Below are 13,442 nucleotides of genomic sequence, written 5' to 3'. Positions count from 1 at the left end.
GTACATTGATTTGCTTCAGAGAATAATACTCATATTTTATAGGAACAAATTAGCCAGGATAGAAAAATCTTTATTTTCTGTGTTTAGTGTTTTCCCCTCTTTGCAATCAGGTAAACATTTTAAACATTACCTAAAAGGTATCTTCTCTGGAAGATATTTAAAAATGCACATGTGTTTTGGGGGCAAAACTAGAATTATGTCAAAGAACACCCAAAAGTAAAAGAGCAAAAGAGAAAGCCTGCTGTTGTAAAAAGAAGCATAGCTCCAAATTGACTGAAAAAAGTATGTAAATTATACGAATATTAACCATAGATATTCTGTTGTACTGAATGGGTGATTAACCTTAAATGATAATAAAAAAGTTACTATTTGGCAGGCAATATTTTAAGAACTTGGTGTGACTTCAAGCCATTTAAACCTCATGACAACCCTATGAGTTAGTTTCTATTATTATTCTCATTTTAGAGATAACTAAAAACAGGAATAGAGATCTTAGGTCATTTACCTATCACCATGTATTGTATACCAAACAACCCCGGTACCTAGGGAGTTCAATGCAACAACAGCAACAACAAGATCTGTAGCCCAGATCACAGTATAGTTAGGTTCAGAGGCGGCCTCCTATATTCTGTTTCAGGCTCCCTCAACTTGAGGCCTCTACTATCCCAAGGTCCAATGTGTTTTCTGCTGAATTCCTTGCATCCAGAGCGCTGACAAGTGAAGGGAAGAAAGTGGAAGATTGTCTGAATTCTTCAAGGGCAGTTCAGGAAGAGGCACACACTAATTTTGCTTATATGACATTGTCCAGAAGCCAGATATATGGCTTTAACCTAATAGCAGTCAAGTGGGAAAACTCCTTGTTTTATTTGCCCACGAAGAGGAAACAGGATTGGTGAACATTAGCTATTCTTTGTGATACTCACATAGCTTGGAATTAGTAAAACCAGAGTTAGATCTTAGGTACTCTGGCTTCACAGTCCCAGACCTTAGCCATTATATTCCACCAGCTCTTAGAGAAAAGAAAAAGGTGGTGAAAGAGATATAATATGAATTAATTTTATATCCATCTAGAATTCTTACTATTTATCATTATTAATGAAAATTCATAAATCTATTTCCTAAATATATTACTAAGTTAAAGAACATCTTAGAATCTTAGATACCTCAAAGCTACATGCTATTTGTAAACCAAACATATCAAACTCATGGCCCATAGGCCACATGTGGCCCACAACAAATATTTTTGCGGCCCAGCCAACATAACGGTATGTAAGAAAAGTTTTAATAAAAATTTCATAACTTAATTTTTACAATATCCTGTTATACATAATTATTAATAATGAACTACAACATTCTCTAATGACTGATTACTATACTTGTGTTGCGTTCATTTCCCTTACGCACCTTATGCGCAGGCGCACCATTTCTCTCCACTAATACTAGCAGCAAATATTTTAGCAGCCGATTGCCACGTCATTAGTCTTGGACTGACTTGTTTGGTGCACGCAACAGGAAATATTTTGCTTTTGGAGAACAAGAAAAATAGGTTTATTTGTGTTATGCTTATTAATTTGTACAGTTATTCAGTGTCTGGTAAGTTAATGTTCAAAAAAAATATTAATTTTTATTAAAATGTTCTATTATTTTATGTTAATGATGACTCATTTAATTTCAGCCCTTTGTATTCAGCCTGTCTCTATGGAAATAAACCTACGTTTCCATGAAAATTGAAGCTTTTGTTTCTTTGAGGCCCACATAAACTTAAAACTTTGTTTATTTGGCCCGTGTTAGCCTTTGAGTTGGACATGCTTGTTGTAAACTGTTAACTTTCATTTGATAGAAAAAATATACCCACATTTTTATAGTACTCTCCTATACAACTTTGAAAAGGACATAAAACAATTCCTTAAGATAACAGAATGGAGTGGGTCTATGTTGGCTTTGTCTCTATCAATTGGATTACATTTGATTCCTGACATAATAGCTACTCTCCTTTAATTTAAAATGACACTTGCCTTTTATGATAATGCTGAGGAATACAGATCAGATGCCCTGTTTACATATCTGCTTCCTGGCTTGCATATTGCATCTCCTTAAAAACTAGTGGTCTTCCTACTTCAGTTTAAGATCCAAACCAATGATAATGTGGCATGAAGCAATGACCGTGCTTCATAAAAAGCACTCTATGAAGACTGATTCAAGTATGAAATTTCTGTTCTACTCTAATAAGCTTTCTAGCAAAATTAATTTGATGCATTTTTAATTACATACATAATCATCATAGTGTTGCACATAATTAGGCATAAACGGTAAGTAGTTCTAATAGATAACATTATAATAATTAGTATTGCTTTCACAGAGTCTAGCCAAATTTTAAATTTTAGTTTTTCATGTTGTCAGTTCTTCATAGTTCTTCATAGCCAGTTAGAAGAATCAGCATTTACAATTTTTCCTGCTATCATATACCATTTAATCATCTCCCTATCACCTCTCTGCACACACACAAATTCTCCTACAGGATAAAATCAATAAACCAAAAGCTAAGTTGCCCACATTTCTTTTGCTGTTTTCAACCACCAGACCCCCACCTAATACTCAAAACTATGAGTGAGGTCTGGACTTTCATACTCATTTTCCCCCCATTTGCTTTTATTTCTCCTCAATTCTCTCCATCAAACACCCATGTTGTTAACTTGTATCAGTGTGCACTGGATTAGAGAGAGCCGAAAGATGGAACCAATAGTCTGTGGATTTTCTATTTCAGATTGAGACAGGGGAAAAAGAGAGTTGGGCTATCAGGGTTAAGTGGAACAAATAACACATGTAAAGCACTGAGTTATTATGCCTGCCATAAGGTACAGACTAAATTAAGTAGGTCATACCCATACCTTTCTTCTCTTCATCCACTAAAATGTTTACGTCTTTTCTATGACAACCCTTTCTATTTCGTATTTCTGTCACAGTCCCTTCTTACATTTATCTTTGTCCTCTCTGCTCTACTGAAACCCTTATTAAAGGTCTTAATTGATCATATTTGGAAACCCAGTGCATATTTTAGAGTTCATCCAAGTATATTTCTCTAAGGCTTTGCCATTAATGGTTTTGCTTATTTTGATTAACTATTCTCCTTCCTTAGGTTTTGTGAAGCTTTCTAGGTTCTTCATCTATATGTTTGATTATTTAGCAGTTTCTTCATTAACACCTTTTCTCCTTGCCTTTCACATGTAAAAGTTCTTTGGATTATAATTGTATCATAAAACTTCTTTATGAGGGATGATTCTTTCCTCCTTGGGCTACAAGCACCAACTTTACATTTGTAACTTCCAGATTTACAACTCCAGTCCAACCTTCTTTTCTTAAATAGACTCAAATTCTCAACTTTCTCCTGGCCATTATCCTATCAACATTTTAAACTAAATAGTCAAAGACAAATTCATTATTTTCCCCAAACTTCCAGTTCTCCTGTTATTCTTAATTCATCTTATTGGTACTATTAACTCCATCATGACATTATGCTTTCACCAAGTTTTTGACCAGCCATTGATCTACATATTCATAGTCCTAATTTATGCCTTTGCTATTTTAGCCTTTTAAATGGCTTTTCTTCTTTCAGTATTTTTCACTTATCTTTCTCCCTGCTATTAGGTACTTTCAAACAATACAAGTCAGAATATATCACCCTGTCCTCATTAACTAGCAATGACTCCCATTATCAGGAGAGAATCCTATTTAATCTAAGACTTAATCCATTTGCCCTGGTCCGAAACAATTCCAGTCCTATTTTCTACTACAGCCAATAGTATGTTCCAGATACCTACCCCCATTTTCAGTCCATATATGAATTTTTCTCTTTCTAGCTTATGAATTTACATTTTTATTTAACATATATATTTTTCTGCTATGAGTTGTAGCTGTCTAACATTGTTCTTCCCACCTAACTCCACCCACTTCCCCACTCATGGTATAATCACTTAATTTGTGTGAAGCAATTTTGTGTCTGTGGAACCCCAGCAGCGTGCTCAACTTGGACTAGGTACTCAGTCCATGTTGGACTAAAGTAGCACATATATGCACAGCAATTGTGGAATGATTCCACGATAATCAAACAAGATTTGACAATTCAATTACCTGACTTGACGTTGTAAATGTACTATCTTTAGGACCTAGTTTAATGGAGTAGAAATGAAACTTGAGACTGTTAACCCTCATGCTAGAGTTCAGCTATTTTATTGATTTTTGATGCATTTATCCTATAAAAATTGTGAAACACTTTCTGTTATCTGTGGCACATTACTAAGCGTAGGCGGACAAACAAAGATACACCATGGCTCCAGCCATCACCAGATTGTTCAGGGGGAATTACAGCTATCATTACATAAGTGTTAGAACACACAGGTATCAGAACATAGTCTTATATTTAGAATGACCTTATTTTGAATGCTAGCTCTACTGTACATTTGCTGCATAATCTTGGGTCATCAGCCATCAGATTTCTCATCTGTAAAATGTAAGTTACAATAATAACTACATGTTTAACTGTTGTGTATTTCAAAAAGATTGCAAAATTAAAGAACTCGATTTAGATTTATAATTTGTAGCTGTATATACTGGTGGGGTAAACCAAAATGTAAATAATTATCATAATGCAAATAAAAAATGCCATAATTTACAAAGAAACATTTGCTACATAATTTATTGTTAATACATTTTTATGAACTAAATTACTACTCTTTGTACATTACATAAATATTGACATTTATATTAGCATAAAATTAGCATTGATCCTAAATCCAAACCTATTAAATACGATATATTTAATTTGTATATTGGTTGAATTTATATTGCAGAAACAACAATTGTTCCAAGTTTTCAAGGAAAAAGAACTTTAGTATAATCACAGCAGTGAAAATTAGAAATTGAAGAGGGCACAACCAGCTTTCAAGTTATGATACTAGAGTTATGTGCCTGTCAGAGAGGAAGCTAAGATATTTGTTGAGTTCTCCACTAGCATATTGATAGAAAAAGATCACAGCCTCTGCCCTAGGGCACCCCAACATTAGCAGGTTGACAAGAAGAGGAGGACTCTCACAAAGGAGACTGTGAAATGGGAGGAAAACCAAGGGTGTGCAGCCCTGGAAGTAAAGTCATGAATCTGTATCAGGAGACAGTAGTTACCTGTGTCTAATGCTGCTGATAGGTCAAGGAAGGTGAGGACTGAGAAAAGGTCATTGTACTTAGTTAGCATCAAGGTCATTGGAGATATTTACAAGAGAATTTCTGTGGAGCAATAGATATAAGGCTTGATGGAGTGGGTTTAATAGAAACAGAAGGGTAGAGAGAGACCATGGGTATGGGTAATTTAAAATATTTTGTTGCAAAAAGGAATTGAGTAATGGTGACTAGTAGGGGAAGTAAGGTCAAAGTTCTTTGTTTTTAAGTTGGAGAAAAATAAGAGCATGTTTGATGCTGAGATTGAACTAGTGCAGGGGTCAAAAACTTTCTATAAAGACCTATAGTAAATATTTTAGGCTTTGTGGGTCATATGTCTTTGAGGCAACTAGCCAGCTACGCCTTTGTAGAGTAAAAGCAGACTGAGCTAATATTTCAACAAAGGGGCTTCACTGTGTTCTGGTAAAAGTTAATTGACAAAGATTGAGGGCTTTAGTTTGTTCTAGTACATAGTTATTTGAAAAATAAAAAGTAATTATGAGAGGAAGTAGAGAATAGCTGAAGTTACGGTATATCCTTGACTCAGTGAGAGGGCATGGAATTTGTGCAAATGAATTGGGGTTGGGGCTTTCATTATGAGTTTGAAAAGCAAGAAAGACAAGAATATGCAGAGATGGGTAAATATGAAAAACACATCTGTGGAAAATCTCTTTTGAATGCTTCAGTTTTCTCAGAAAAGTAGGAAGCAAAATTATCATACTGTTGCAGAAATTACCAGGTGACCGGAAAACACACAATGGGCACTGGGAAGATTCAGGAAAAACCCTTTATTTGCAGATACACTAGTGTGGTGACTCAGGGGAGTCAGTCTCCAAAACCTGAGCACCAAATTCGGGGGGAAGGGGGAGGAGGAGAGTTGGCTTTTCGTTTTATCTCCTTAGTTTCTTTGTCTCCCAAATATGGACCAGGCTTCTGGACTTTTCGCAGGCTTTGCAGCCTCCATGGGTTGGGATGGGGGAAGTGAGATTATGGCCAACCACCCAGGCTAGCTGGCACCAGCAGTTAATCTTCTGTGGGGGCTTTTTATGTCCCCTGCAGATAAAGAGGTTCTGCAAGGCTAGCTAGGACACAAGCGGAAAGGGGGTTGGGGCTAGCAAGCATATGCATGGGAATGCAGATTGGGGGTGGGGGACGGGTCAGACTGCCTTCACAATATGTGACTGACCATGAGGAAGGAAATTTGAAGTTTTACAGAGAGAACATGCATAAAATAATTAAATTAGAGAGTTGAAAAGTATTTGGCTAAAAATGCTATAGATAATTAAATTTCTAGTAAAATGTCATTTTCAGCTTGAAATATTCTTGCCCTTCTTTTCCTCATTGGACTTTTTATACATTTAAATATATATATTTCTGAAGCAGCAGATAAACTTGTAGTAAATATCAACATATTTTAAATCATTTAAGTTTAATCTTCAATAGCCTTCAGTGCCCTTATTTTTCTTCCTGGGGTGGGACAGGAGGGTTGTCGCAATCCATTAATAACCCTATTTTATTTTTTAAATATATTTTAATTGGTTTGAGAGAGAAAGCGAGAGGGAGAGATAAATAGAAACATCATTGATAAGAGAGAATCATTGATTGGCTGCCTCCTGTACATCCCCTATTGGGGATTGAGCCTGAAACTCAGGCATGTGCCCTGACTGGGAATTGAAATGTAACCTCCTGATTCATAGGTCCATGCTCAACCACTGAGCCATGCCAGTCTGGCAATACCCCTATTTTCAAATAGAAAAATCAGTTACATGTTCTATGTATATATTTTTCTAGTTGAACAAATCTTATTCCTGTTAAAAATTATTTGTGCAGTGAATATTCTCCTGTCACTTCAGCTGTTCCATGCATTTATCTTATTGAATCTTAATTTGCTCTGATGGCTTGCTAATTTTTGTTTTAATGAAATATTCACTCTGAAATAATTCAGATATAACAAAATATATTATGCCCAGTAGTTGTCTAATATTTTGCAACTCATGAAAGAAAAATTATTGAAATTGAATATATTCATTGATTGCTATGAAGGTTACACATGGATTGGTAAATCAAAACAAGTGCTCAAAAGATAGAAAATCAATTGATATGTCAGATAGAAAAGGCATGGCACCAATGGTGAAATCAACCACTGAGTTGACATTTTTCCTCTTGAAATAATTTAATTTACAAGAATTTGAAAGGATTTTGTGACTTTGAACATATATAATAAGCTAAAAAGTGAAAGACTGAACAGATAGACCTGAAATATTATTAATGATACTTCAAACAAATGCAAAGCAACTTATTTTAGAAGGAATAGATGCTGTTTGTTCTCTCAACCAATCACAGAAACTTTGAAGGATGCACTGAGCAAATATTAACAATATTTAAATTTAAACAAATATATATGTGCATAGTCATATAGAGGTGATATTTTTGTTTTTTCTCTACAGAACTGTTGCCCAATTGCCAGCAGTTGAATTGTCAATATAAATGTGCAGTGGTCAGAAATAGTACAAGATGTTACTGTGAAGATGGATTTGAAGTAAAAGAAGATGGAAGAAGCTGTAGAGGTAAGTATGGCAGGTGACTATTATTTTTTTTTTTTCCAGAGGCTTAGACAACAGAAATTTTATGAAGTGTTTTTTATTACTACCATGTGATCCACACAAAGTTTACATTTATTTTTACCTGAGATTTAAAAGTTGACACTCACTCCCCCCACAAAACCACAAACATAAATATTATAGATCTGCACTTATATCAGTCATTTTTATTCATGTTACAATAATGTCAAACATGTGAAGTGTTTTGGTTAACTATTAAAATATTGGATTTAATTATCTTAAATTCCTAATTGTATTATGCCTATTATACAGCTGCAGGATGGTATAACTTTGTTATTACTAAGTTAGGTTAATAATGATCATGTAATATCCTTTATGATTTTTGCATTGGCAATTCTGATAATTGACATTTTACCATTATGTTAGTAACTAGAGGCCCGGTGCACGAAATTCGTGCACGGAGGGGGGTTGTCCCTCAGCCAAGCCTGTACCCTCTCCAATATGGGACCCCCGGGAGCGGCTGCATGGGCCCAGCCATGCCCCCCCCCAGGGTGCCAATCACCCCAGGGACCCCCGGGAGTGGCTGCATGGGCCTGGCCATGCCCCCCCAGGTTGCCGATCTCCCCAGGGACCCCCGGAACTAAGGACTGCTGGCTCCCAACTGCTTACCTGCCTGCCTTCCTGATTGCCCCTAACCGCTTCTGCCTGCCAGCCTGATCACCCCCTAACCACTCTGCTGCCAGCTTGTTTGCCCCCAACTTCCCTCCTCTGCTGGCCTGGTCACCCTAACTGCCCTCTCTTGCAGGGTTGATCACCTCCAAGTGCCCTCCCTTGCAGGCTTGGTCCCTCTCAACTGCCCTCCCTTGCAGGCTGGGTGCCTCCCAACTGCCCTCTCCTGCTGGCCATCTTGTGGTGGCCATCTTGTGTCCACATGGGGGCAGGATCTTTGACCACATAGGGGCAGCTATATTGTGTGTTGCAGTGATGATCAATCTGCATATTACTCTTTTATTAGATAGGATAGAGGCCTGGTACAGGGGTGGGGGCCAGCTGGTTTGCCCTGAAGGGCGTCCCAGATCAGGTGGGGGTTCCCTTGGGGTGTGGCACGGCCTGAGCGAGGGGCCTGTGGTGGTTTGCAGGCCGGCCACACCCCCTGGCAACCCAAGCAGAGGCCCTGGTATCTGGAATTTATTTTCCTTCTACAATTGAAACTTTGTAGCCTGGAGCGGAGCCAAGCCTAGGGCTCCCTCCGAGGAAGGCAGCCATTTGTGTTGGGGTTATAATTGAAACTTTGTTGCCTTAAGCGGGTGGGCCCGGCCAGGGTGTGTGGAAAGCTTTGCTTCCCCTGTTGCCTGCGGCAACCCTGGCCTGCTCTCTCAAGCTCAGTGGCTGCCGCCATTTATTTGAATTTCTTTACCTTCTATAATTGAAACTTTGTAGCTTGAGTGAAGGCTTAGGCCTGGCCAGGGCAGGTGGAAAGCTTGGCTTCCTTTGTTACCTAGGAAACCTTGCTCTCTGTGGCTGTAGCCATCTTGGTTTGGGTTGATTTGCTTGCTTGCTCTGATTGGATGGTGGGCGTGGCTTGTGGGCATGGTTTGTGGGTTGTCGGAGGTATGGTCAATTTGCATATTTGTCTATTATTAGATAGGATGGTGAACATGACAATATTTATATTTTAAATGTCCTAATCCTTATTTTGTGAATACTCTAGAACAAAACAAAACAAAAAAAAGAGGCTCATTGCTTTATAATGGACAATTGTGCCTTGAATTTGTAGTTTGTTGTTTGCTTTCTGCATTCTATAAATATTATAGTTCTGTTTCTATAAATGTTATAGAAACACTTATTATTAAACTAGGGGCCCAGTGCACGAATCCATGCACCATAAAAGGAACTATGGGCCACGAGGCTGCAGTGGGCACAGGGTTGGGTCTCGGCCCATCTACCATGCCCTCACCCGGCCCCTCCCACCACGGCCCTGGGCCCCTGTTAGCTGGCAGCCCTGCACCAGCAGCCGCCACTCCCCCATGTTGAAGGTGCTGGTCCCGCTTGCATCTGCTGAAGGCATGGAGCAATTGGGGCCAGTGCCATCAGTGGGTGCGAGCAGCAGCTGCAGCCCTGATAGCCCCTCAGGAGCAGGGGGAGGGGGAGAAGCGCTTAGGGCGATCAGGGCTGGCAGCCACACTCACAGCTGCTGATGGCACCAAGCGGGTACAAGTGGGGCCAGCACTGGCAGTAGTGCAAGTGGGGCCAGTTCCGGCAGCAGGTGTGAACACCAAGTGGGACCACGTGCGGGAGCAAAGAATTTTCAGTAACCACCAGAGGTTCACCCCAATGACAGCAACAGGCAGCCGCCTTGGTCTGGCGCCCCTGCTCACCTGCTCCACCATCCTGCTGCAGCCAATGCCCACCATGTTCCGCATACGCCCCCTGGTGGTCAGCTCACGTCATAGCAACCAGTTGTTCAGTTGTTCGGTTGTTCTAGTTCCACCTTTTGGTCTATTTGCATATTAGCCTTTTATTATATAGGACTAGAGGCCCGTTGCATGAAATTTGTGCATGGCGGGGGGGTGTCCTTCAGCCCAGCCTGCACCCTCTCCAATCTGGGACCCCTCGAGGGATGTCCGACTGCCTTTTTAGGCTTGATCCCCGTAGGATCGGGCCTAAATGGGCAGTCGGACATTTCTCACAATCTGGACTGCTGGCTCCCAACTGCTCGCCTGCCTGCCCTCCTGATTACACCTAACCGCTTCTGCCTGCCAGCCTGATCACTCCCTAACCACTCCCCTGCCAGCCTGATTGATGCCTAACTGCTCCCCTGCTGGCCCAATTGCCCCTAACTGCCCTCCCCTGCCAGCCTGGTCACCCCTAACTACCCTCCCCTGCAGGCATGGTCACCCCTAACTGCCCTCCCCTGCAGGCCTGGTCCCCCCCAACTTCTCTACCCTGCAGGCCTGGGTTCCCCCCAACTTCCCTTCTCTGCAGGCCTGGTCACCCCCAACTTTCCTCCTCTGCCTGCCTGGTTACCCTTAACTACCCTCCCCTGCTGGCCTGATCGCTCACAACTGCCCTCCCTTGCAGGCCATCTTGTGGAGGCCATCTTGTGTCCACATGGGGGCAGCCATCTTTGACCACATGGGGGCAGCCATCTTGTGTGTTGGAGCGATGGTCAATTTGCATATTGCTCTTTTATTAGATAGGATGTCTATCAGACCGAGTGGTTGTATAATCTGGCTAAAAGGGGACAGTTGTAGGCAGCAGGAACTGCACCAGGTGTCTGACTGGTGAGGTCAGACCAAACTTGGGTAATTGGGTTCTGGTTTGGAAATAATTCAGAGCCAAGACCCAAAACTGTAAGAGAATATTTACATGGTAAGTTACAGAGGTAGACAAAGTAATTACTAGAAGAAATGAGCTTAGTAAACAGGTTATGGAAGTAAAGGAAGGAGCCTGGAAGCTTGGAAATGAGGAAGCTAATGGTAAAGTGCCTGGGGCAGGGAAGGAGAAGGGAAAGGGAAAGGTTCTGTGTACTCCTGGGAGGGAGAGCACACTGGGTCCTCCATCCTAAGAATGGAAATTTTAGGGGAGGCCCCAGGGGAAGATCTCAGTAGAATATTCAGCAGTTTTCCAGGTGTGTCCTTTCAGGGTTGTGGTCTCCACTGATTAATTGGCCAGCACCAAGGCAGGGAGACATTATTCAATGCAGCTGGTACTGATGAAATGTGGGGTTCAGGGGTGCAGATTCTTCTTGTGGGTTCTTGTCAGATAAAGTTGAATAATAAATTTGTGGACTAACATATTTCTTTAATAAAAATGTAGAGGTTTGCTAGAAGCATATACAAACTCCATCTGAGCAGGGATGTCCCCAAAGGAGGAGCCCCCAAATGGGAAAAACCTGTTCTCTCTATCTAAAGGCAAAAATCTAAATCCAAAAAAATCTAAAAATTTGCTGAGTCTCTGTCTCCAGGTTTATAAAGGCTGCAGTTCTTTGTCTGAGCCTGACCCTTTCTAATTGGATTCTTTATTAATTTAGGATCCCTGTGCCTTCCTCATTGGTCATTCTGCTACATAGTATTAGTTTCAAAGTCTAAATCCTACATGGTGCCCCCCATTTTCCCTCCCCCTTATCTTGCTGGTTGGAGTTGCCTTTGATCTCCCAGCTGCTCAGGCCAGAGATATCTCTGTCCTTGGTTTATGGATGTTTTTATTGCTCATGCCAGAAATGTTTCCATCTGCCTGGACTGATCCCCTTTCCTGTGGCATTTCTCTATCCTCTGTACAAGTAAGATAAGCATTTTGGTGTCTTCAAGCCTCAATCTATGCATCTCTACCATGGATCCTCCTTATCTCTAAGGCTCCCCAAACCTGCCTGTTTTGTTTCTAAAATTACTTGCACTGATGTCAGTCATGGTTGGTTTTATTGCTTATCTGGGCCTGGAGCTGAAATACAACTAAGGCATAGATGTTATCTCTAGGGAACAAAAGTCAGGGGGTCCAAACCACATGGCCAGCGATATGCTAGGGGAGGAAAAGTCACCTTGGGGTTGAGGCTCTCCCCCACAATTGATTGTCCATTGCTGGTTACCTGGGGGCTTTCCACACTAGTGACCTTCTGTACCTGGCCCATCGTCCTTGCTCTGCTCATGTCTGTCTAACTGCCTACAGCAGGACCAAACTGACATATTTATTTAACTGACATTATTTTTAAGTCAACACTTAAAAATTAGAAGATTGCACACAGACAGTCAGACTTTGAGGAAAAAAAAAATCACAAGAATTGGCAGAGTAGACCCCATATCATCACAAAGTCAGCCAAATGAGAATAGTACTTCCAGACATGCAAGCAATGTTTAGTTTCTTTTTTAAAATATATTTTTACTAATTTCAGAGAGGAAGGGAAAGGGAGAGATAGAAACATCAATGATGAGAGAGAATCATTGATTGGCTGCCTCCTGCATGCCCCACACTGGTGATCAAACCCGAAACCTGGGCATGTGCCCTGACTGGGACTTGAACCGTGACTTCCTGGTTCATAGGTCAACATTCAAGCACTGAGCTATGATGGCCAGGCTACAATTTTTAGTTTAAACCAGCAGTTGTCATTCACACAGGGTAGGCTACTATATCTCTACTGCAAACTTCTTATTCTTCGGCTACACCTGACTCCTATAGGAATCAGGGTTTTCATCTCATTTTGGATGACTCTCTTCTCCTGAATCTCTTCATTAAATGCATAAAGTTAACCTCAAGCAATTTCCTCTGTTGAACATAAATAAGGAATTATGCAGCAATCACTATGGAAGGTCACCAGTGGAAGAAGAGCTCTTCTTTCTTTCTCTGCACTCCTGAGTGGCCAGGTTTGAACATCATTTACACTCTCCAGAAGCCATATTTCCAGGATATTTTCTGTCCTTAAAGTAAGAAAGTAGGCAGCATTAAAAGTAATGACATGCCTACTTCTTTGTGGTCAATTTTGGGGGAGTTATATCAATGTCACAGCAGTACATTCTGGCTAAGGAGAAAGAACAAAAGAAATCATTAGTCATATTGCTCTCCTGGATAACATAATGGTATCAGAAAAACTAAAATAAGAGACAATAACATGAAAGTTTAACCATCTGTGCAAATAGATAAGAATCATTTTTTGCCATTATGGACTGGACTTTACCAAAT

General features: G+C 40.4%; 1 protein-coding gene across 1 annotated transcript in view; it reads left to right on the top strand.

Moving 5' to 3' along the window:
- LRP1B (LDL receptor related protein 1B) overlaps window positions 1–13,442 on the top strand; it is a 1,704,605-nt gene that overhangs the window by 787,303 nt on the left and 903,860 nt on the right. Inside the window, exon 4 of the mRNA XM_054723549.1 lies at window positions 7,656–7,775. Coding sequence (XP_054579524.1) covers window positions 7,656–7,775 — 120 coding nt within the window. The remainder of the gene's footprint in view (window positions 1–7,655; window positions 7,776–13,442) is intronic.

Source organism: Eptesicus fuscus, chromosome 11 (genome assembly GCF_027574615.1).
Source record: "Eptesicus fuscus isolate TK198812 chromosome 11, DD_ASM_mEF_20220401, whole genome shotgun sequence".
Lineage (NCBI taxonomy): Eukaryota > Metazoa > Chordata > Mammalia > Chiroptera > Vespertilionidae > Eptesicus > Eptesicus fuscus.
This window is presented reverse-complemented; position numbering and strand designations above follow the sequence as displayed.